This window comes from Giraffa tippelskirchi, chromosome 6 (assembly GCF_054371585.1).
Source record: "Giraffa tippelskirchi isolate mGirTip1 chromosome 6, T2T-mGirTip1v1.2.pri, whole genome shotgun sequence".
NCBI lineage: Eukaryota > Metazoa > Chordata > Mammalia > Artiodactyla > Giraffidae > Giraffa > Giraffa tippelskirchi.
Window position 1 is genome coordinate 43,241,565 of NC_137280.1, and position 26,464 is coordinate 43,268,028.

General features: G+C 38.8%; 1 protein-coding gene across 50 annotated transcripts in view; it reads left to right on the forward strand.

The window, feature by feature from the left end:
- The window catches only part of EYA1 (EYA transcriptional coactivator and phosphatase 1), a 659,176-nt gene that overhangs the window by 457,262 nt on the left and 175,450 nt on the right, over positions 1-26,464 (forward strand). For 16 of the 50 annotated variants that reach the window (XR_014057025.1, XR_014057026.1, XM_081501725.1 and 13 more), the window contains 3 exons: positions 9,071-9,140; positions 9,466-9,611; positions 13,490-13,627. Coding sequence is in view for 46 of the 50 variants with exons in the window: in XM_081501725.1 (XP_081357851.1) it covers positions 9,071-9,140; positions 9,466-9,611; positions 13,490-13,627 (354 nt within the window). In the remaining 4 variants the exon portion in view is untranslated. Of the gene's footprint in view, positions 1-9,070; positions 9,141-9,465; positions 9,612-13,489; positions 13,632-26,464 lie in introns of all 50 variants that reach the window. The other 34 variants (XR_014057024.1, XM_081501749.1, XM_081501709.1 and 31 more) reach the window with 5 other exon arrangements.

Genomic DNA, 26,464 nt, shown 5'->3' on the forward strand with positions numbered 1-26,464 from the left:
TTAAAAAGGCATCATTTTAAAGTACAAGAATCATATACTGCAAAGACATGATTACCATGTTTTCTCAAAGTATCTGAATAATCCCAAAGTATTTATGAATAATTCCAAAGTGTTTATGAATCCCAAAGTATTTATGAATAATGGTATTGCATTGCATCAGTGTTTTTCCTGATTTTTATCACAGTCCTGTGGTGAAGAAATTTCTTGTTTTTAAGAAATATGCACTAAATATTTATGTGTAAAGAGGTATCATATCCACATCTCCAAAAAATGTGAGCTATACAGGTGCATACATGCACACACATATATATATATAGAGAGAGAGAATAAAAGCTAATCTCAGAAAATGTTACCATTTGGGAGGTTTGGGTTAAAGATATATGGGAAGTTTTTCTACTGTTCTTGCAACTTTTCTGCAATTGTCAAATTATTTCAAAATAGGAAAGTTAAAAAATGAGAAGAATGGATGGATTTAGCAGTTTTAGTGGACAAAGTGAACAAGCGAGCTTCATTTCTCCTTGTGCTCACTGGCCCATGTGCCCTGCCTCTGTGTCTTCAGCGTAGTTCCTAGAAGGTAGTATGTCCTCATAAAGTTTATTGCATGAATGAATGACTTAATGAATGAGAAAGTGGAGACAGGGAAGAGAAAAATGTCTTTCATGTCCATAGGGAGTAAAAGAAGAAGAGATGATGGCCCATTAGAAAGAGAGTTGGAGGGCTGATCATGACATTTAGAAGGTCAGGGTGGTCTGGGATGCCAATATGAGCTTGATAGAAGCAAGGGTGAAAGGTCAAGGCAATCCTAATGACATAGTAATAGCTTACATTCAAAACAGGAGTGGATCACCCTAGAAAAAGAATAGCTTTTCCACAGAAACCTTAGGAAAGATGAATGGGAAGTAATGCAGATGAGTTTGGAGAGGAGGAGGAGGCAAGATAGTGAGGGAGTTCCTGCCTGATTCCTCTGTTCAAACCCTCCAGCAGCTCCCATTCATCTTTGAATAAAAGATGAATCCTTACAGTGAGCTTGCAAGCCCAGCAGATCCTATTGCCTGCCTCCCTTGCTTCCTGCTCTTCCTCTAATCAGGGTCTCTGCAAGGGCAGTCCCGCTGCCAGGTACCTCATTAGGTACCTGCCTGACTCCATCCCTGCCTGACCTTCACATCCCACCTTTTTGATGATACCCACTCTGACCACCCTACTCAGTGTTACAAAACTCTCACTCTAGACTTCTGATCTCTCTAAATGCTGAATCTCCTGTCCACCAAATGACACACAGAACCGTTTACAAACGATAGCATCCAGTTGTGTATTAGGTTTATTGTTGGTCTCTCAACCCCATCAGAATGTAAGCTTGAGATGGCAGGGATTCAGTCTTCTTTTATTCATTTGTATCCCTGACACCTGAAAAAGTACCTGGCATTTGTTAGGTAGTCAGATTGGGGTTCCCTGGTGGTCAGATGGTAAAGAATCTGCCTGCAGTGAAGGAGACCTGAATTGGATCCCTGGGTCAGGAAGATGCCCTGGGGAAGGGAATGGCAACCCACTCCAGTATTCTTGCCTGGGAAATCCCGTGGATTTCTCTGGTGGTCTACAGATCATGGGGTCACAAGAGTCGACATGACTGAGTGACTAACACTTTAACAACACAGGCACTCAGATATTTACTAGATAAATTTTGAATACATGAATGAATGATGGCTTCTACTTTTTTCTCTGAAGTGACTCAATATGAGAAGAGAACTGAGGGCATCAGTGAAAGACTAGTTTCAAATAACTGTTTGCCTACCTAGAATAGGTAGAAAAGAGTGAAGGAAGGGGATAATAGATTGAGAGAATATAACATGTCAGGGGTCCTGCCTCTCTTGATGGCTTGGAGAACAGATAAGATGGGAATAAGGAATGAAAATTCTGTGAAAAGAGGATGTTTCTTCTTTAATCTCAAAACTCAGGTCCCCACCTCATGCTTCTGGAGTTGGTTCTTTGTACTTCCCTTCCTCAGCCTTTATCAGCCCTTTAAAGATTATTTTGCAGTATCTTTCCTCCACCAGGCTTCCCTGGTGGCTCAGATGGCAAAGAATCTGCCTGCAATGTGGGAGAGCTGGGTTCAGTCCCTGGGTTGGTTGGGAAGATCCCCTAGAGAAGGGAATGGCTACCCAATCCAGTATTCTGAGCTGGAGAATTCCACGGATTATACAGCCCATGGGGTCACAAAGAGTTGAACACGACTGATCAACTTTCACTCACTTCACTTCCTCCTGCTAAACCATGGCCCTGTGAGAGTAGAGATTCTTTTTGTCTTGTTCACACTCCCAGTGGCCATCATGGATTGGAGTCCATGGGCAGTGGTCAGTACATGTTTGTAAATAAACAAATGAATCAGTTGGTGCTGTTGTGGTTTAAGACTGAAATGGAGAAGGAAGTCCAGGATGTGGTCTTGAGCTTGATGGTTGACCAGAATAGAAGACCAGAGTTGAGGCCGAGACTAAATGAGAAAGAGCAGAGACCCATGATAATGTTGGAACACAGTCAAATACCAAAGTTTTTGATAAAGTCGAGGCAGTTCTTAGGAGGTGGGTCATTCATGGAAGTGTTAAAGAGTTGTCGTGAACTTCAGAGAAGGGAGGATTTCCTGGGACAGCAGAAAAACAATGGTTTGGGAGAAACAACAAGGAGGATGTATTTTTAGGTCTTTATGATTCTGGAATCTGGGAGGAGCAGCCTCTACTGGGGAAAGATGCAGAAAAAGTTAGGGCCTTGAAGGCGGGCTTAGTGGAAGGTGGAGAGATTGGTGAAGAGACTGAAGCTATGGAGGATCTTGTTTGCCGTAGATTGACTGTTGGACACAGAGGAAAGGATCACGTGAGCTGGGGAATTGGGTCAAAGCATAGCAGACACAGAACAACATGGGGATGGACCTTCATTTTCTATTGTCTTTTAGTTTTTCTCTTCCCTTCTCTCTTCCTCCTCCTCCTATCCTCCTTCCCCTACTCTCTTCCTCCCTCTCTTTCATGAGTAAAGATGTAAAAACTATGGCATGCTGGAGTGATTATGAATAGGACTTAAGGTTTCTAAGGGAAGAGGAGGCTGGAGAAAGGAATCTCCAGGCATTAACTCCAAGATGGTCTTTATCTCTGTGGTCACTATGCCTCCTTCCTTCTCTATGATAGCTTAAATATTCACATCTCAAATATTCAGGGTATCTTAAGGAAATGGATATCAAAAATAATGAAGAAGTAGAGTCATCCTGACATTGGTAATAGCTATTTCCACCTGAGTTCTTCAGTGAGCTCTAGCATCTTAAATCTCTAAGGAGGCAGCAAGGCACACTCTTTTCCAGGGAAATCACCAGGTATCCTGGTGTGGAGGACTGAGAGGAGAGAGGTTGATTTTCTAATGCATGTGGCTGAATTGAAAAATGCAAGGTTGTTTATTATGTTTTTAAAATACAGTGATGAGAATGACCAATGAAAAGCAATACTTCAATGATTTAAATGTTTATTATGTTTTTAAAATACAGTCATGAACATGACCAATGAAAAGCAATACTTTAATGATTTAAATGTTGAGAACAATTGCGGTTGAAAATAATGTGCTTGGAGGGATTGCAAAATATCTTTACCTGTTGCTACTTCCACAAAGCCCAAATTTGTTATTCATTTGTTTTCATCATGCCAGTTGATGATATTGATCATATAAAGTTGATATCTGATGTATTTGAAAATTGGAAATTTCTGGAGGAGAAAAAACATCTTGTGTGACAAAATATGATTTCTTTGTAATTGTTCACAGAAAGATTTACCTTTGGGGATCTGATTCATTCATTCAACAATTATGTATTGAGCACCTACTATGTGCCAGGCAATGTGCTAGGCTGTGGGCCAACATAGTGGTGAAAAAGTAAGCAGGTCACTGTTTTCATGGATCTTTCATTCTTGTGGGAGAGACAGATGATAAGTAGATAAGTAGCAATGTAAATAAGTAGGCGGTGAAAAGTACTCTGAAGAAAACAAAAGCAGATCAAAGTCTATAGTGAAGAGTGGGTAGGGGTCTCTTTTAGAGGGAGGCTTCCTCTGAGGAGAGGGCATTGGAGCAGAGCTCTTAGGGAAGTGAGGGAATAAGTTTGGGTTAATGGAAGTGAAATAGGAGGATAACAGGGCTTGGAGTTGAGGACAAGTGGAGGTTGTGACATGATGATCTGATTAATATTTTTAAGAGGTCACTGTTTGTCATGTAGAATATTCTCTTTAGGAGAAGAGTGAGGAGAAGGTAAGGAGAAACAGGGAGACCGGTGTTTCCTAGTTTAGAAGATGATGTTGGAAGAGCTTGTTAGCTCACATGCCTCCTGGAGGAGTCACCAAGGCAGAATATATTGTGCCAGGATCCTATTAGGGGAGAGGAGTGGAGGGAAAAGGAGGGAAGGGGAAGTATCCTGGCTGTCCTCTCCACTGGTCACAGCCAACATTGGTGATTGGAATAGAGTGGCAGATGAGAGAAAATAAGTTGTCACTTTTAGCTTATATTTGGGAGGGAGAGCTGGCTGGACTTAAGATAAAAGGATATGAGGGAAAGAGGAGAATCAGAACTTACTTTTAGGCTTTTGAGCTGATTGTCTCTCGCTGAATGATTTTGAATGAGAGGGAGCCCAGGGGAGCCATGAACTGAGGACTTGCTAATTTTGAGATTTCTATCGACCTTTTCAGAGGATTCTCCAGCTTGTGGATTTTACTTGCCTCAGGTCCTTCTTCTCTCCCTTCCTACAGTAGTATTTGGGGAGCTTCTTTAATTTACACATGAGAGGTAGGAGAAAATGTGAAGTGGTAGGAAACAAGTGTGCTAAAACAGAGAAGGAGCCATTGTCCCTCTGTCCCAGGGCTCTGGCCTACATCCTGTGCAGTTTACCTATGGTGTGAGGGCCATTTTACTTACCCTCATAAATGGCCTGGGAGCATTCTTTTTGCCTTAGGCTATTCTGGTCTCATGAAATTGCAATTAACCTGAATTCTATGACTATTATTTTTAAAAAAGTTAAAAGTGTTTTAGGCAACTAAGGGAAAAAGTACTTTAGGTAGAAGGCAGAAGATTCTTGACTTAAGGCTACATAGAGATCATAGGGGTTTGAATGAGAAAGCCCCAAGGATGTGGCTGTTTATATGGCATTACATGGTCAATAGTTTTAAGTGCACGCAGAGAAATAGCAGGACACTTGAGCAGCATTATAGGTTCTTATTTGCATCTATTTAATAAGGAAAACTGTTGATTCCCTTTTGTATTATATATTGTGTCTATAAATAACTTAAAATCACAACTTTTGTGTCATTATGGTTTTAAAAATTGTACTTTGCCTTTGACCTAAACTTCACAGTCTCATTAAACACACATTGTTTATTGATAACTTACCACATGCTGAGGGCTTCCCTGGTGGCTCAGATGGTAAAGAATCTGCCTGCATGCAAGAGACCCAGGTTTGATCCCTGGGTTGGGAAGAACTCCTGGAGAAGGGAATGGTTACCCACTCCAGTAATCTTGCCTGGAGAAACCAGGACAGAGGTGCCTGGTGGGGTACAGTCCATGGGGTTACAAAGGAGAATAGCAGGTCCTTGACCCTAGAAGCTTGTGGTTAGCAGAGGAAACTAACACCTATACCTTACATACACTAACCATTACGCCAGTGTTTGTTAGTGTGGTAAGTGTCACATTGCCAGTGTTTACAACATTCCAAAAAGCACATGGGAGGAAGACATTATCCTAAAGAGAAAATGATGTAGTCCCAATGGAGGAGTGAGTGTTTGACAGGCAGATGAAAGAAGAGGCAGTAGGATCTGACATGAAGAACAACTAAGGCAGATGGGAAAATACATGGCATGCATGGGCAGTTCTCAAGTCCAGGGATGCTGTGTAACTCTAAACCCACAGGTGGGTGGATGCTTCAATATCTTGATACATTCCACCAAGGATCTTTTTTTTTTTTTTTCCTATGGATAATGTGAGTGGAGTTGAGACATTGTAAGCTGGAGAATGGACATGAAGTTGCCATGTAGGGAAGATCAGTATGGTGGCAGTAGTGAGACTCAAAGGGCTGGGGTAGAATACAGGGAGAGGAGCTCAGTGGCTATTGTTCCAGGCCAGGGAAGACTTACTGAAAACCCGCCCCAGGACTGGAGGGTAGGAATGGAGAATGCAGGACGGCTCAGCAGTCTCTTCTAGATTGGGGATGGTTGACTTGAGAGTTATATAATGTGGGGAGGGGGATGGGATGATTCTGAGGTTTCCGATTTCTAAGAAGGGGTTGAGGAGATTGCATATTTGGGTGGAAAGAATGGGCAGATATGAGTTCAGATACCAACTTTCTTATTTGTTTGGATGTGTTCCTTAATTTCTAGCCCCATATATAGAATGGGGACAAAGAATCCTGTTTTTAAGCGTTTTACTGGATATTATAGATGGTGATGCTGTCCTTTGGACTTAAAAATACAAAAGGAGGGGCAGATATAGGGCAAAGATAGTGGGAATTTAGGAATCTGAGATGGTAAGCATTTCTTACACAAACATTGTATTATTCACTTTTTGTCATTATCTCATTTAGTCCTCATAGCCTATTGGTGTGGGTAGTATTATTACCATCATTTTACATGAGAACATGTCAAGGCTTTGTTGTTGTTTAGTTGCTAAGTTGTGTCTGACTCTTTCTCGACCCCATGGACTGTAGCCCACCAGGCTCCTCATGCATGGGATTCACCAGGTAAGAATACTGGAGTGGGTAGCCATTCCCTTTTCCAGGGGATCTTCCCAACCCAGGAATCAAACCTGAGTCTCCTGCTTTGGGAGACAGATTCCTTACCACTGAGTCACCTGTGAAGTCCTGTCGAGGCTTAGAGGGAGCAAACAACTTGACTAAGACCACATAGAAGAGTTGGATCTTGAATCTGAGCTGAAATTAAATTCTGATTCCATAACCCGTGCTTGTGTTACCACACTCTGTAGCCTCCTAAACCTTTCCTCATTTGTACACACATAGAGGATGCATATAATCTAAATCAAAGCCCCTCCAAACCTACCTTACCCTGTATAATAATGCTGATAGCTTCTGTTATTCTGTTTGTTTGTAAAAACAAAATTATTGAGTGGAGCCTATTAAGATGAATTTAAGAGCCTATTAAGTTGAATTCATGGGTCTTTTCATGGGTCATGACCCACAATTTGAAAAATACAGGGATAGAGCTTGAAAAGAATAAAAGGGATTTCTGTGGCTTCTATCATCAAATGGCTTTGGGGTTCATTGTGTGTTATAGTACATACTAGTGTTGTGGTTTCATTTTTTAAAAACTTCCTTTCCATCTGTAATTATCCAGGGAAGATACTGCCCCTTCAGCAACTCTACTGGGTAAATCTACTCTGCCCTTGGTCTCTTTCCAGGCCTAGAAGAGGGGAGTAGAAAGACTGTAGTCACAGGTGACCCAGGCAGTGGCAGCACTTGTGGTCCAAGGGTTCTTTCGCTAACCTCTCCCTTCTATAAATTGCAATATTTAACTTGTCCTCCTGTGGCTATTTGTGTTGGCCTCCCCACATGTGACACCCGGGACTTGTCTTTGCATGTTTGCGTCTGCAGCATGGAACTCAATGCCCGGAATAAAGTGGTAACCCAACATGTACCAAGAGACAAGGGGACACCAGCCGGGCTAGCCAGCCTTCTCTTGTTCATAAGGCCTCCATCTCTTGCAGACCAACAGCCAGAGGGTTGAAATCTAGCAACTCAAAAGAGTAATACTGACCTCCAGCTATTCTCTTGTCACTGCGTTAGGCCAGTCTGCTTTACCAGGAAAGGATTAGTCATAGATTTTGAGATTCTAATACAAATCCACCACTATTCTCCCGAACACAAGCTAGAAAATTACATTTTTGAAAAACATACTTATTGACGTGATGTTGTGAAAATATATGACTTTTATCTATTTTATGTAAAATATATAAAACGTGGACGTTTACAAAGAGTCTTAATGTAGAATATAATAAATAAGAGCCTCTGCAGTGATTATTAGTAGAAAAAGAAAACAAACATATTACATCATATAAAAATTGTACCCAAACACATATGCACCTTAGCCAGGAAAAGAACAGGAAGAATTTGAGGGTAAAGGGGGCAATACATATATATGTAAATGTGTACATATATGTAAATGTGTGTATGTAAATGAGTGTATAGGTAAATACATGTAGATAGTTATGTACATAAGTAGAAATCAAGACTTAACATTTTAAGGTCTTGTGTTAGCAAGAAGTGTGTCTTTTTGCTTCTTTAGTTCAGAATGAGTGTAGAATATTTGCTAACAGTTTAGTGCATTTCTGAGACTTACTGGGTCAAGTCTGTGTGATTAAAGAGAAATGAAATTCTGCTTGAATGCTTAAATACTCTCCTTAAAAAAAAAAAACAAAACAACTTTGTGACTTGGACGCTGAAGTGGAGCACGTATCACTGAAAGGCACAGGAACATCCACCTCCAAGCAAGAAAATAACAGGCTGAGTTTGCAACTTGAGAAATTTCATATAGGAATGAATTTTTATTTTAAAAAATTGTTGAATCAGTGCAGGAAAATGAGAATCTGTCCTATTTCTACTCCTTTGAGAGACTAGACTTTGTTTCTTGGTACCGTGGTCTCAGGGGTCTGTTTCCCCTCGAGTCCAAACAATAGACCAGAGGACTTCCCGGTCCTGCCTGGCCCTGTAATTCAAGTCCATCCCCTGCCCTTCAGTGCATTGTTCCAAACAGTAGCCAGGACTCCTGTGCTCTTAAAGTATTGCCACTGTAAAAGTCATCACTGACTAGTATTTAAGAAGATTGTGAGTATATTTTCTAAGAGTTGATTTCAAATCAGAATCACTTAATCAGTGTCTGTAGGTTCCTTAGTATAGTCTAACTTCCTATTATGTTGACTTAGGAAATTGCTATTTCTGCAGGTCAGAAAGGTCTATGATCTCATGTGGTCTGCCCAGAGCTGAAACTATATCAATGCTACCAAACACATATTTTGTGTTTTTCTTTCATGATTGTGCATTATTTTTCTTTTCCAGCTATTGGGAGCAGCAGCTTCAGCCCAAGACCAACTCACCAGTTCTCCCCACCACAGATTTATCCTTCCAAGTAAGATGTATTTTCTCTTAATCAATAAATAACTTTTCTGAATAGTCTTTTACCTTATTTTAAGTCAGGTCTGGTGCCCACATGTTACACCTTAAGTTAAACTAAAGTGTGTTTCATAGAGACTTAAGTGTACTTACGTAAATTTATTTGGAGCATCGCCTAGGAGGGACACTGAAATATTTCAGTACTTTGTCTATGATAGTTGAAGGTTATACATGAAGAAACAATCTTTAACTAGAATTTGTGATTTGGTTGTTAATCAGTTACCTTGCATGTTTCCATCTAATGCATGGGCTTTCTATTTTCTGTCATTTCTGACAAATAGCAGACCATACCCACATATTCTTCCTACCCCTTCCTCACAAACTATGGCTGCATATGGGCAAACACAGTTTACTACAGGAATGCAACAAGCTACAGCCTATGCTACGTACCCACAGCCGGGACAGCCCTATGGAATCTCCTCCTATGGTGAGTAATCCCATTTTTTTAGCAGTGATGTTGCCTAGTGGGCACACCTGTACGTGTGGAAGTGTTACAGGAGTGGTATATAGAGATGGAGTTCTTGGTCACTTGAGAAAGGGTTATCACCTTTTGTGTCTCAAGTCTTAATATGATTCTTTCTAATGAGCGTTGTAAGAAGGGGTGGCTACTTATCTTGAGGTCAAAAGTGGCAGATAGATAGAATGGTTCATATGCTCTCTTGCTCTTTTTTTCCCCCCATTTATTCTCAATTCTTAATTTGCCATTTGAACACTTGGTTCGGGAATCCAAAGTATTCTGGTGCATATTTCTGATAAAACTTCTGTGAATGAAGTCTTTTGGGGGTGAAGATTCATTTCCTATTTATCAGGTGCTGAGCTGTGATTAGAGAAGTACAAGCCACATTCAACAAACCCTGGCTCTAAACTTGATGGGAGTAGTTGTCTCATATGTCAGCGTTATCAACCACTAGGAAAAGTGATCTATATCTTGGCTTGGGCTGCACTTTAAAGAGCCCAATCAGGAAACATTGAAAGCTCACATCCTTATTTGTTCCCTCTTACCTGGAGATTATCTTTATCTTGGTGTAATTTAACTCAATTGTTACAGGGTCAATACCTGTAAATTAAAAATAAAGCCAGCCAAACTTCAGAGTTTAATTCTTAAAAATCTTAGGATTCCAAAAATACTTTCTTTTCCATGGAATGGTAGCTGTAATCTTAAACAAATTGCAACTTGTTGGAATATAAAAATATGAATTATTGGCATTTTATTACAAAATAAATAAAACCTAGAGATCCAGAAAAAAAATACATGAAATTTTGGAAGCAATGACTGAAAGAAAAGACTAGTGGATTATTTTGTGATCAATATTCTAATTTTGCTTCTGCTGCTATTGTTTCATAATCTTTTGTCAGTATGTTGAAACAAATAATGTTCTTCTTTAGGTATTTCATTGATCATTAGAAGGTAAATTATCTTTGGTTTTTTTGTCCTGTCTTTACCCCGGGCAAATTTCCCATATATAAATTTTACAGAAATGAAATTCTAAATTATGTATTACTTCAGTGTTTATAGTTTTATTTTTAAAAGATCACAACTGAATGTGATCCAGTGAAGTGTTTTTCAACTAAAAAACAGCCATCAAACGGACTTCCTAGAATTATCTTTCATTTCCATGACTTCGCTGAGTTTCTCAAAATGATGTTAAATATAGATCAAATTATCTGTAATTTACTTTTAAACTGTTGTTGTGTTGAAAGAGGAAAAGGGTTCCATAATTTGAATTGTGTGACTTCAAATTCTATAATCTGAATTAAGGCAATCCCCCAATTTATATTCTCAAAATTTATTTATAAGCTGATGATTTGAAATATAAATGTATATTCTAGGGCAAATAATATTCAAGTACTGTAGATGTATCAATGCTGCCAGGAGAAGATACCTTTCCTGATACTGCTTTGGCTGCGACTCACACAATTCGCTTGTTTTTTTTTTTTTCGCTCCTCCCCATTCAGTCATGGTTGGGCCCTTTGCCAGTTTCTGGGTAAGGACTCCTCTAGTTTTAAACCATCAACAGATATCTCTGTTGTCTGAAATAGTTGGTCCAGTAGGGAGAGATGAGCAGACGTTCTAAGGTTATACTCCCAGCTAGTAAAGTGAGAATGGCGATTTTCATGTGGTAGGTGGGGATTGGGAAAGTGGTGAGAGTAAGGCTTAGTGTGACGGACTTGATCCCAGAGCCTTCCATGCTTATAAATCTGGGAATAAATAATTCTCAGTCCTGAGAACTTTCCTGATCCACCCCCCTTCTTCTCTTTTTGTGCCTTGAGGGCAAGGAGATGCCCTAGTGCTTCTGGCCTCCCAGTCTATTTTTCTTGGGCCAGTGCATGGAAAAATATGGCAGCTTTCTTTTCATTGTCTGCTCCTGGAGGAAAAGCACATAATTTATGGGTTTTAACCCTAAACTGATAGTTAAGATTCTGCTGCTGCTGCTAAGTCACTTCAGTCGTGTCCAACTCTGTGCGACCCCATAGACGGCAGCCCACCAGGCTCCGCCATCCCTGGGATTCTCCAGGCAAGCACACTGGAGTGGGTTGCCATTGCCTTCTCCAGTGCATGAAAGGGAAAAGTGAAAGGGAAGATTCTGATGGTCTTAGAATTCTGACTATCTCTGAGGACGCGTGTCCCCTGACGTTGTAATTAGACCCAGTGAGAAAGGATAGGCCAGTGTTTTCACAGTGAGAGCAGTGGGTCCGTGGGGAAGAAGGGGTCCTGCCATTCTCTTCACTGGGTCTGCACGGAGTCAACCAGTAGGATGAGTTTGCCAGCTTCTAGCTAGAAGCCATGGAGATGGGTGTGGCTGGAGGCATTTTCTACCTCTTCCTGCTTTTCTTTACCTGTTCTTACCACAAAGATGCCCATTCTGAGCCTCCAGGCTAAAAACAGAACTGGCACAGGTGAAGACCGAAAGTACAACGGTATAGCATCAGAGAGAGAGAGAAGGAGAAAATCCCTATTGTGACCCTATGAAAAGAAAGTGAGTTTCTGGAGCCGTCAAACCACCTGTCTTGGGCAGCTGTTTTTCCAGGGACCATTTATAAGTGTGGCTTATTCATTGGTTTGGGATTGCCTTTACAGGGAAAGTGACATTTTTTAAAATGCTAAGGTTGTGTTAAGACTGCAATGCAAGGCCATTATGAGGTTGTTTAGAGATACTTCAGAAATTAGAGTAAGCTCTCTCAGCCAAGAATCAGATTCTTCCACTGCCTTAGGAAAGTTACCTAAATTCATTCTACTGATGAAATTCCCCTAAAATGGAAATAAACAGTGAGACTACTGTGTATTCTAGATCCCAAAGATATTATTTATCTTAAGTGCAAAGTAAAATTATTCCAAAATGTGAATTCCCTTGGCAGACATTTTCCTCCTCTCCCTCTGTGGGAATTAAAGACAGTTGTTAACTTTCATGACTGTCTTTAATTATGATCCAAGGCTGAGCCTTGTGCAATGATACTGCCAAACCCAAGTCCTGAAGTTAAGATGTCAGCCTGGTACTTTGGGAAGTATTTGGGGGCACAAATACTTTATTTTTATATTATGCGATTTTTAAAAAGCATACTTTAAAAAATAAATAAAAAGGTGTACTTTAGGTTACACTTAAAAAATTATATTTGAATAAATACTTGAAACTACAAGGGGCAAAAAGGGAACCATTGGTTTCCTTCATGCTGTTCTGTAGGACTGAATTCTTTACTATTCTACTTTCCTTGTGTTTACTTTGCGGATACCTGGGAAAAGATTTCCTCCTGTGTTGCTTAGTTCTATGTCCAGTACTGCTACCTCTGACCTCAAAATAAATTATGTACTAAAATCAACATTGTGGTAGAAAGAGTAAAGAAAAAACTTTTTAAATGCTATGAGGTTAGAGACTCTTAATCACTTTTTAGAAAAAAATATTTTGATTTTGACATTAACGTAACGATGTTTAGAACGATACAGTTCGTTTTAATTATGACCATCTCTGGACTGTTAAGATGATCTTAAACTCTTGTAAAACAACACAGTTAATTACAGAAGCTAAATTTTGTAACAGCCAATCACTGGAGTTAGATTTTATAAAAAACAGAATTCAGGAAAACAACAATAAAGAACAGTGGAAACAGGAATTCAAATCTGTCATAATCCTGTTTTTTGTTTTTTTAACTGAAGGTAGAGTTAAGGGTATTTCACTCTAAGCATGTTTGGCCTTGGCTATTGAGATAATACTGGGAAGAGTTTGTGACTGGATAGCTGTGGGAGTGTTTTTGTGTACTCACCAGCTGTTGAAAATGAACAGATAGATAAGCTATCACTAACTGATTTAGGTGCATTGTGGGCAGGCATCAAGACTGAAGGTGGATTGTCACAATCTCAGTCACCTGGGCAGACAGGATTTCTCAGCTATGGCACAAGCTTTGGGACCCCTCAACCTGGACAGGCACCGTACAGCTACCAGATGCAAGGTCTGTATACATACTGACTTCGCTCCTTTCATTAATCCTACAGGATAATTAGATTCTAAAGTGGACCCTGATATTCTGTATAAGTTGTGGATGATGCTAAGTGGACTGGGCTTGGAGGCAAGATGCCTGGTTCTCATTTGGCTCTTTACACAGCTATTCTCCGAGCCTGAATTTCCTTATTTTTAACATCCAGGAGTTAGACAGGATGATCACTAACATTCTTTTTCAAAAAGTTCTAAAACTTTTTGTGACGTTGAAGTTTTCTGCCTTTGCTTCTATCAGTGAAAAAAGGAATGGGAAAAAGCACGAGTCAATGATGTAATATCCTAATGTGGACTATCCTAAAAACTCTGGCACTTGTGGCCATTCAGCTTTTTGCAAGGGGCTATTTTTCCTCATTATCACATTTCTGGAAATGGAACTGTGATAAGTGTTGACTAAATGATCTGTCAAAGACCAGGAGATCCAATTGACAGCCACTCAATGCATCTTCAAGATATTGCTTCCAAGGACCCATTCCTGGGTTTTGATTTTGAAACTGTAGACAAAACATAATGTTAAGTGCATGTCATGTCATAAGGATGACAGCTGAAAGTTTACATTGTCAAACTGTTTCAAGAGCAGGCATTACTGTAATTGGCAGATGATTGTCATGCAAATGTGTCTGTAAAGTACTTGAAATTTGTTCTTGCATAATTTCAACATTCTCCTAATATATATATATATATTTACTACTAATTAGTTCAATAAATCATATCCTTTCAATAGTGCCAAACTATAGTCAAATTGCTTCCCAGGTGGCACAGTGGTGAAAAATCTGTCTGCCAGTGCAGGAGACATGAGCTTAATCCCTGGATCAGGAAGATTCCCTGGAGGAGAAAATAGCAATTTACTCCAGGATTCTTGCCTGGGAAATCCCATGGACAGAGGAGACTAGTGGGCTACAGTCCATGGGGATCACAAACAGTCAGACATGACTGAGCAATTGAGCATACACTATAGTAGAATTAAATATCTATGTTTTAAAAAATTATTTGCTTTTCTTTATTGAAGTATAGTTGATATATACTATTACATAAATTACAGATGTGCAACATAGTGATTAACCTTTTTAAAGGTTATATTTCATTTATAGTTGCTACAAAATTCTAGCTATATTCCCTGTGTTGTACGTGTACTCTGTGTACATACATGTGCATGTGTGTGTGCTAAGTTGCTTCAGCTGAGTCCAACTGTGTGACCCTATGGACTGTAGCCTGCCAGGCTCCTCTGTCACAGATACAGAGAACAAACTAGTGGTTACCAGTGGGGAGAGAAAAAGGGGAATTGACAAAATAGGAGTAGGCCTCCTTTCCTCTCCCCACTGGTAAGCACTAGTTCTCTATATCTGTGAGTCTGTTTCTTTTTTGTTATATTCACTAGTTTTATTTATTAGAGTCCACATATAATTGATATTGAGGCGACTTAGCACATAATTGATATCATACAGTATTTGTCCCCCTCTGTCTGACTTATTTCACTTGTTACAATGCCCTTCAAGTCCATCCATGTTGCTACAAGTCGCAAATTTTCAATCTTTTTTATGGCTGAGTAGTATTCCACTTTGTGTGTGTGTGTGTGTGTGTGTGTGTGTGTGTGTATACACCACATCTTTATTCATTCATCTGTTTGAAGACACTTAACAACCTGCTCTTTTTAATAACAGATATAAACATCTTTTCATATCAATAAATTCTATAGCGTCATTTTAATGGCTGCATGGTTTCATAGATATATGTTATTTAATCCATTATTAGACATCTAGAGTGATTCTATGAATGTCTCATGTGCATCCTTAATTATTCCCTTTGAATAAATTTAAGTGTGGCTAGGTAAACTGTTTTAAACTCTTTTAAGGATTTGTAATGTTTTTACACAAGGAAGGGCTGTGAATTAGAGTGAACACATTAAATATTCAGCTTTTAAAAATTTGTCATTTTGGAAGGTCTGAGATTTTATTGTTATTTTCATGTGCATTTTTAGAAAATTGAGCTGATAAACCATTTTTTTTTTTTCTAACATGGTGATGTTCATCTTTTCTTATTATTTCTTATACTTACATTTCTTAAGCTTTGGTAATGTTTTATAGATTTTTTTCTATAAAATTTTTTATATTTTATAATGTTTTCTATAATACATTATAAATTTCTATATTTTATAATGTTTTCTATAAAACATTATGTATAATGTTTTATAGATACATTTCCAGTTTATCATTTTAAAGAGCTTTTTTCCCTGCATGGGGAAGCTAAAATTTTATGGGACCAGATCCATTAATCCTTTCATATTTGTTTTGCCTTTGGTATGAAAAGGGCTGAATTATAAAGTTTTGAAATACTTGATGGCTACAAAGTTAAAACTGTCTTACAATGGATGATGTTTATTGTTAGAAGGATATTAGTTTTGTGCCTGATTCCAAAACTTGAAAGCTGCCTTGGGAAAAGAACTATGGTTATGTACATGCTAAATGTCAGTTGAGTAAAGGGGTAAAAAGAACAGAAAGTGATGAGACTTCATTGAAGAACTGAACCATCTTAGGCTTTAATAGTGAAATGGTTCATAAGGTGAGCAAAGTCTGTAAAGTTCATTTGTGTGAAGTAGAGAGAGAGGAGACAAACGGATAAATGAACTGTGCAATTGCGGAGTCTAGGGAGAGTCAGGGGGAAAAAGTTGGGTGGTGTGGTGGGTCCCATTCTACCCTGGCATCCAGGTCTCTTTAGGAGAAGTGGATCCTCAGAGTCCAAATGAAATAGGTGAAGTGCCCTCCAGAGAAGAGAGATACCTACATGTGTGATTCCTGGGCTTGAGCCCACGTGCTGCCAGCCCCTTGGCTACCATCCACAATGCGTTGAGTACAGAAATTGCGAATAAGTGTTTAGAAACGTTTATGGTATGTCATAGTAAACCTAATTATGTTGGTGAAATGAAATACTAACATTAAGAAATCAGACATGTACTCTGTGTCTTTTCTTTTTTCACCTCATTCTTTTAATCATACGTAACTATTATATTTTGCTAAATTGTCAGTCTGAGAAGGATTTGAAGTAAAAACAGGGTTGTATCTTGGAGAATTCAAGAAAGATAGCACTTGAGAGTTCTTTTTTAAGGCAGTTGTAATCTTTTGCTTTTTTGTTTTGGCATATGTCCTAATATTGGAGATACAATTCATAATTTTTTCATTTATTCAAGTTTATTTCAATAACTGTATTATAAAGTGGCCATATTGCAGAAATTCAAGATCTTTTAAAATTATAGGATAATTATTTTACAATATTGTGATGGTTTCTGCCATACATCAACATAAATTAGCCATAGGTATGTATATATATATATATATATGTCCCCTCTTTCCTTTCCTCTTAAATCAAAAGCTTATGTGGCAGAAAATTCCTAACAGAACTAGCTAGCTATCAGATGTAAGTATAGCTTTAGAGTCTAGAGAAGAATGGAAATGAAGAAGAAAAGAAAGTTAGTTTGGAGGAGGAAAAGAGTCTTAATTTTAAAGCAGAAATAAAGACATTTGTAGAACCAAATATAGTAAATGTAGCATTGCTCTCTAGTCATAGATTTCATTGCATCTGGGATGTTGCATTAAAACCTTTTGTGTTTTTAGGCATACCCTGGTTGAATGGTCTTTCCAGTGGGATTCTAGAACCCATTTTCACTAAAATTTTATTTCATATGAATGTTTGTATAATGGCACTTTGCTCAATTTTAGAATAATCTAAAAATATGATTTTCACACATCAAGCCAGAGAATACCATGCTGTTAACTCGAAACTTGCCAAAATGATGATGGATAATGATACATGATATTCTGTAGACTACTTATAGTCACATTTGGATAAATAACTAAACCCTGATTAATACAAATCTCTTAAATATTAAGTGCATTATAAAAAAAATGAAATGGGTGAAATGATATTATATGTCCAGTCATGGAAGTCTGTTGACCTTTGTCTTTTCAATACTGCTTTTCAATATAAAACTTTCCATAATGTCTAAAATTATTTTTAAAATTCTCCAAATTCTATTATCCTTAATGGATAACGGTGATTTTTGTTCATATCATTCTTAATAGCTATTAAAAATTCTTAGAATCCTGGATGACAGTATACATATTTTAGTGATTTGGGAATATTGATATTTTACCTAGCTTTTTCTCCAAGATCTTTTGACCTTTAAAATATAAAATATGAGTTATTCAGAGATTTAGTTGCTAAGATTTCATATTAGGATTTCACAATATTAGAAGAAATACTTTAGTAACCAAGATGACTTGAACCAACTTAGTGGTGGTATATATGCTTTAGGGTGTTGTGCAGATTAACTTGAGGAGAATTTATAATGATCACCTCTTTGGTTCTGTCAGATTTAGAAGGTTGGACTAAAGATATAATCTTGCTTTCTGGCAAACGGTATAGGTACTGGAGTCAAGCTGCCTGTTGAACAGCCTGCCCTTGCTATTGGTGGGACTTCAGCATGGGGCTCAACTTAATGACTCCATTTCTTTGTCTTGAATATTGTCTGTTCCCACAGTAGTGGGCTTCCCAGGTGATTCAGTGATAAAGAACCTGCCTGCCAATTCAGGAGATGCAGGTTCAGTCCTTGGGTCAGGAAAATACCCTGGAGGAGGAAATGGAAACTCACTGCAGTATTCTTGCCTGGAGAATCCCATGGAGGAGCCTGGCAGGGTTGCAAAGTCGGACACGACTGAGCAACTAAGTGCACACACACGCCCACTGTAGTATTGTGAGAATTCATTGAGATTATCCATGTGTGAGCTTCTCTGGTGGCTCAGTGGTAAAGAACCCACCTGCAATGCAGGAGATGCTGGTTCGATCCTTGGGTTGGGAAGATTCCCTGGCGAAGGAAATGGCAACCCACTCCAGTATTCTTGCCTGGGAAATACCAAGGACAGAGGAGCCTAGTGGGCTACAGCCCATGGGATTGCGAGAGTCAGACATGACTTATCACTCTGACCAACATCTAGCACTAGTAAGCATTTAAATGCTTAGTTTCATTTAACTGTGTTCATTGTGATAGTGATGTGGTGGTGGTGATTATTATCATTATCATCATCATGTAATAGTTCCAGATTAGGAAGCATTGCCAAATTCTCCTTCTCTTGCATTTCCCAGGAGGAAAAAAAAAAAAAAATATATATATATATATATATATGAAATAAATATAAAAATTGGATATATATAATATATATAACCAGCACGGATTGTTCCAAGAACCCAGTAATCAAATAAATAATCATAGCTAGAAAAGAGCCAGATCTAACTAATGTGCTGGCAAGGAAGGAAAATCACTGTTAGCAAAGGTCAGGCTTTGTGTACATGATACAAAAATGTAGAAGAAACAAGAGAAAGCAGCCAAGAGCATGAAGAAAATCAGAAGAGAGGAAAGGCTGTGTTGGCAATAGTGGTGGTGGATGCTGGAGAGCAGGAGCTGTGGGTAACACAGAAGGGTCCTGGACAAAGAAGTGAACTGAGCTTCCCAGGTGGTGCCAGTGGTAAAGAACTCACCTGCCAGTGCAGGAGATGTAAGAGACCCAGGTTTGATCCCTGGGTTGGGAAGATCCCCTGGAGAAAGAAATAATAACCCACTCCAGTATTTTTTTCTTGGGAAATCCGACGGACAGAGGAGCCTGGAAGGCCACATACAGTCCATAGCATCGCAAAGAGTTGGATACGATTGAGCGACTTAGCACACAGGGGTGGGAAGGAAAGAAGTAAAAACTGAGTCCTTATGCCCCAGAAATCCCTGCAGTCACAGTGCAACTTTGAGTGAGAGGAACTGATGGGGAAAATGGAGGTGAAAGCCACTTAAACACCACATATTTAGTTCAGAAGCCACGATTAGGGAGGACAATGGGAATGTGACAAGCTATGCTCCATCAAGGTAGAAAACTCTCTTGCCCATAACACAAAATGACAGCTACTGTTTATTGTGCACCTATCATAGGCCCAGGACTTTTCTAATTATTTTACATATATGGTCTCAATTAATCCTTACAATAACCTTGAACAATGGCTTTAAAGTGTAAGAATCTATCAAAATGGAGAATGGTTTAGAACTGTCAGACCCTGCCGTGTTTCTGTTCAACTCCATGACAGCTCCTATAGGGGAGGCACTTATAGAAAACTACTAAAAAAAAAATGTAGTTGCCTGTAGCATTTATTTTCTGAAGGGTAGATTTGCTCTTTTTATAGCTGAGATACACTGTGTCACAAAACCCACTATGTAATTAGTCAAAAATACCAGCTCACGAAGCTCTAGAAAAAATTTTTTTCGACAGTTCATTTCTGAGCACTCTTTTTTTTTTTTTTCATGAAACTTAAGGAAAAGATTTATTTGGGAATTTGTGGGCATTTTGGCACTGCTTGGCCCTGTGAACTAGGCTAGCCTTGGTGCCCTCATTTCGTCCAGGTAAACCTTCTGAATCCTTCCAGTTCCAATGCTCAACACTTCTGTCTGTGGCAGGCTTCTGTGAATCCAGTACATGCTGTTTTAAGCCAAAAAGGCTTGGATTTTTGCTTTATATGCACTAACAGTAAAAGCCCATGGAGTAAAACCTCAGGGACTGGAAAATCTGATTGCTTTTACCTTTGCTGCAAGATTCTGGAAAATTCTATCTCTGTTTTCATTGGATCTCTCTTGCGCATCCAGTGAAAGATTAGAAATTCCAGTTTAACAGAGAAGGACAAAGTGTTTCTGTTCATTGACAACTGCAGAGTTCGCCCCGAAGAGGTGAAATCCTTACTGTTACTTTTTGATATCTTCCTGCTCCCCAGGGTCAGTCTCTGTTTCTGGAAGAAGTTTTGGATGGTATGAGATTCTTCTTCACACGCCACTGACAAACATGCAAATGAGCGAACTGAATGAGGGAGTGTAGACTGACAAAGGGTGCCTGGAGACCCCTGGGTCAACTGTGCGGATCCTGTAGACAGTGTTTTCAGTGCTGCCAATCAAAGGACACTGACAATGAGAATGAAGAGGAGGGTGCAAGTTTGTGTTTATGTGTGTGTGTGTGTGTATACACACACATATGCTTATATGTACTAAGAGCAGAGAAACCATTTAGGAGAAACAACTTTAGCCTTTGATTCACTGACCTGTTTCGCAGAATATCTGCCCAGTTTTTCAAAAGCAAACTTTATTCTCCTTTTGTATAATAGAGGCATCTGATTTGAAATCAAGCTTTTAGTTATAATATTTTAAAAACCACAAATTCTGGACCTATTGCTATCATTCCTGTTCATTCATTTACCCCCACATCCTATACACTATAGACTTAAAGAGTACCATCAGCTACCGAAGACAAGAGAGTGTTCATCATTTTGAGACCAAGGGACTTCCCTGGTGGTCCAGTGGTTGATTCTGTGCTTCCACGGCAAGGGGCACGGGTTCAATCCCTGGTCAGGGAACTAAGATCCCACATACCATGCCACACAGCCAAAAATAATAATTTTGAGGCTGAGTCATAGGAAGAAAATGACATTTTGTTTAACAGTCTGTTTGAGGTAAGGAAAATGCAAACAATTTTCACGCTAAAAGCAATGCAAACTAAGTCTGGCCTCTTAACTGGTTAAGTTTCAGCTTTGAGGCAAACCCAGCTTGCCATAACTTAATTCTATTGATCGCCATTTGCAGGGGTTGACCAGCTCGTGTTTTGGTTTTATCTGGTAGTATGTCTGAAATATACGAATGTTTTGCTGGTCGTAGAAACCTCTCTGTCACAATGGCAGTTAGAAGTTAAGATTCATAAAGACTCTAATTCTGTTTGGGGAAATGAATTTGGAATTTACCCATCGTAAAATCCTGGATTAGTTTATTATCGTGGTGTGTTCAAAGCAGTCCTCCCTTGTGTTCATATTCGTAGGTGGAGCTAGATGGAGGTGTTGGAGAATTGCAGTGGTTGTGTAGAACGCCTTTCTGAGTAGAAAGCAATAGTGATTTGCTTTATTGCCCCAGAATAGCAATGAGGTGGGGACATTCTGTCATTCTATAGCAAGAAGGTGTCAGGATTTGCCTAGGTAGATGAGAGGGACAACACAGATGTACATGCACGAAACCCTACTTTGTTTATTTTCTTTTAGGCTTTATTACTCTCTCTTAGAGGAGAAAATAAAATTCTAACTCCCTCTTTGTATTCAGTGTATAATGTTTGTTCTGTTAAAGGGATTGGAGGCCCACCCAGTGAGGAAGGGCCATAAATAAGGACAGAGGTTTGTTGATGGGACGTGGAAGGGTGACAATTCCATAGTTCTCTGAAGCTCACTTGCTCTAGGGCTTGTTATCAAGTGGGAACCATCCAATAATAATCTAATAAGGGCAACCACCCTGATTTCATTTGGTCTGCCTGTCTGTAGTTTTTCGAATATATAGCTGAAGTCTTTCAGTTTATTAGGCTTTTAGAACTTCAAAATGGCTTAGCAAAATATACTATTAAAGTTTTTCCATTACCTATAGAAATGATATTTTTCCTAGCTTGCAAATATACAGTTTGAAGGAAATATTTACTAAACCTTTTTAATAATCTGCTCTGATAAAGCATTTGAGATTTGCACTTTCTGGCGTAAAGTGACAGAAGAAAGTTAGAATTGGAGAATTGCCATTTCAGCTCGCCCTGATTGTTCACAATTTCTCTTAATTGCTTTGCCAGTCTGCTCACATTTATATTTGACTTTGTGGAAATTTTTGCATTGCAGATTTTTCTTTTTCTTGCTTAAGTTGATTTTTTAGCAGTAATATTTGGTTTTACTTGTTTGGCATCTTATGTTATTTCAAGTGACAAATGTTGGAAATTGTATGGAAAGCTTTTGAAGTCAGTAATAGCAGTAATTAGTTATCAGTATCCACATTCTTGTCTGTATGAACTGGTTGTTATTAAAATATAGAGAAATAGATTAATAAAGGTAAATATTAAGGCTTTGCCATCTTTATGATGTTAGTTAAAAATTATCTTTGATGTAGAAAAATTATTACTGAGATAAAAAGGAATAGTCCTTGGGTTGCTCCTTTAAAATCCTTCTTATAAGAAAAGGAGAAAACTTTGGTTTTAAAAAGTAGCCCATCTGGCCTTCAGAGGCCTTTCCCCAGGGAGCTGAGCTGACTTCTGCCACATAGATCGTGCCTGATGATGGACATAGCCCATGGCAAAGAGGCCAGGGAAGAAAAGCAAATGGACTTCTGTGAAAATACACGGGGGACAAATAGCATCCTGCTTGCTGAGTAAGTGCTAGAAAATGCTCTAAAACATGGGAAGTACAGACAGGCCCCTGCAGGTTCCAGCATTCTTATGTTGGCTGGGATTCTGGTTTTTAATGCAAGTCCTTGTTCTCTGTGAAGTAGACCTTTGACCTACACGTTACCTTTTTTTTTGGAACTTTTTTGAAGTTATAGCTAGGCAGTGTTCTCTAGGTTAAATCACACACAAAATGTTGATTTATCATTTTAAATCATGTTATAAATCAATGTAGACTGGGTTCTTAACTATGAAAAAGTAGTTAGGATTTATTAATAAAGATTTGGAGGGATCGGTTTAGTTTTAAACTATAATTGCTTAGCACCTATAGAACCGGGTGGCCAGACAGGGTCTCCTAGCAGGACTGTTTCTTGTTTGTTACGGTTGACGAGACCACCACCCTTTCCTGTAGGAACCCCTCATAGTGACAAGAAGAAAGCCAGTCTTTCTGATACAGTATCTTTTGGGTGCCTGTATAATTTACTTTTAAAATTATTTACAAGCTTCAAAAGAGTTATAATGAAGAAGTCTTTTAGAAATGAGATAGTTTGTTTCCAGATTCATTTATGAAAAATTTCTCAGATGCCCTTGTCTCTCGCTTTGTGTGTCAGTGATGTTTGTGTAGCCAAAAATTAATACCACTTTTCTACCCCCCTTATTCCTTTTCCTTTTGATAACCCTAATTTTGTTTCCTACCTCTGTGAGTCTGTTTCTGTTTTGTAAGCAAGTTCATTTGTATCATATTTTAGATTCCACATATAAGTGATTAGCAGATACAAGCTACTATATACAAAACAGATAAACAAGGACCTACTGGATAACACAGGAAACTAATATAATAACATAATGGAAAGAATATGAAAAAGGATATGTATTTAATATACATATAAGTGAATCACTTTGCTGTACATCAGAAACTAATACAACATAGTAAGTCAACTCTACTTCAGTACTAAAAACTAAAATAAAAATACCGCTTTTCACAATATATGACTCACTTTCAACATTAATGAATCGGAGCGTGTAAAGGGTGGATTTGGTGTGGTAGAATGGTGAACGGTGACCTGAAAGTGGACTTAATGGCTACTCCCTAACTCAGGGTTCTAGGGCCAGGAAATCACCATTTTCTCTGCTTTTTAGAAAGTGACAGGCAGCCCATAATAATAATTATCATCTCGCATTCTGATGTGGGAAATAACCTGAGACAGTGGATATGGAAATCCTGAAATATAAATGGACTGTAAACACACAGAGTGTTACTGCATTCTGAATTTGAAATTTTTCATTTGCAACCAAGTCTCTTACTTTCATTCATATACCCATGATACCAGTCCCTAGGGTCTCAAAGAGTCGGACACGATTGAAATGACTTAGCACGTATGCACTGATGATACATCAATATCTGACTGAGCTAGATCAGTGAGATTTTATGAGCTGTTCAAAATTCATGATGCTTTAGTCAATTTAAGATTTTATTTGATTTAAAACTCTGCGGGATTTTCTTTCTGGAAACTCAGACATTTTAAATCCTTCCAGAAGGTGCTTTTAGGCCCTGCATTTAATATTCTTCATATAATTTGTATCTGAAGTAGTGATTATAATCTACTTTTTAAAGATAAGCCTTTACACACCACCATCTAGTTTAAAAGAAATAAGCAGTGTGTGTCCTCTTGATAAAAATCTGAGAAATAAACAATTACTATATGGTTATTTTTTCCTTCCCCCACTGTCATTTTTATTGTTGAATAAACAAGGAACTTGAGAGATGTTTTATTTCCTCGTGTCTGTTGGGCCTTCAGATCCCCCTTCTAAATGGCCTTCTACCTTCACCATATAAAAAAAAAATTATGGAAATGTTTGCGTTCTTCCTACACCTGATTCTCTATGAGAGCTGTGTCATCTCTGGATGCTGTTGTCATTACCATCTTGAATTGAAACTCTCAAATAACTAGTTCTGTCTCCTGCTGAAGCCTCCATGAAACTCTTCAAAGGTATGAATTGAACACGGTTTTTTCTTCTCCACATATTATTGTTGTTTAGTCACTAAGTTGTGCCAACTTTTTTCTTTTTTTTTTAATATAAATTTATTTGTTTTAATTGGAGGCTAATTACTTTACAATATTGTATTGGTTTTGCCATACATTGACATGGATCCGCCATGGGTGTACATGTGTTCCCCATCCTGAACCCGCCTCCCACGTCACTCCCCATCCCATCCCTCTGGGTCATCCCAGTGCACCAGCCCTGAGCACTCTGTCTCCTGCATCGAACCTGGGCTGGTGATTCATTTCACATATGATAATATACATGTTTCAATTAAGTTGTGCCAACTCTTTTGCAACACCCTGGACTGCCAGTTCCTCTGTCCAGTGAAATTTTCCAGGCAAAAATACTGCAATGGGTTGCCATTTCCTTCTCTAGGGAATCTTCCTGACCCAGGGATCAAACCCACATCTCCTGCTTGGTAGGTAAATTCTTTACCACTGAGCCACCTGGGAAGCCCTCTTCTCCATGTGAGCTGCGTGAATAAATGTAACACAAGTACTTAAGGAACTTATGGTCGTTATGAAAACAAGACCAATGAAGGCTTGTTCAGTACAAGAACAATGGTATCAATTATTTTTGAGCTCACGTTCCCAGAGGTCAAGTCAATGCAGAGAAGACCTATCTGGGAAAGCTGATTGGGAAGACAGGGCTTTAGCCATATCTTGAAGATGGGAAATGGGGACTGATAGAGGGAAGCATTAAGTAAGAGGAGCAACAATGAATGAGTTTTCAGGATAACATCCTGAATTCATGTAGTGAGCTGTGGACGGGCAAACCTTATGAAGTAGCTCGATCAGCATATTCCTCCCCTGGGCACCACCATCCCCAACTCTCCACCTCAAACTCCAACTCCCCTTTTCCAGCTCCATTTGTATCTTTGCATTTATAACAGCTTCCCCCACCTCCTGCAATCCTTAAAAGGAGAATCAGAAATCATAACATTTCCTATGTCCTAATATGCTAATATTAGTATGATCAACATTCAGATCCTTGGGTTTTTCTGATAAAGAATGCCATTTCTTTTCCTGAACTGTTATTCTTTTCTTAAATGATCAGGAAACTTCTGTAGCTTCCTTGAGTCTCTCTCCCTCCTGGGCTATAAACCTCTCACTCTTGGATCTTCTCTGGATAGTTTATCCTCACCCCGAGCCAAGAATACCCTTCTTGTCATTCTTTGTGTATTTTCTGTGTATTGTCCTTCCCAGTCAAACTAAATGTTTTCATTTCATTGAGCAGCTCCCTGTCAGAACTTTTGGTGCCTACGTAGATAACACAAGCTGATATTTCATGGTGTTGTTTTCATGAGATTGTGTGTTTTTATAAACGTTCCTCAAGGGATAGACTCATGACATTGGCTTCTTTGGGTCCACAGCACCCTCTAGGATAGTAACTGTGCCTGTAATGCCAATTAGATGTGCCCATACATGCTGTGGACTAAACTAATTTGAAAAGTTTTTTTTTTCCCCATAGTATAACATGTGTGATCTTTCCGTTCA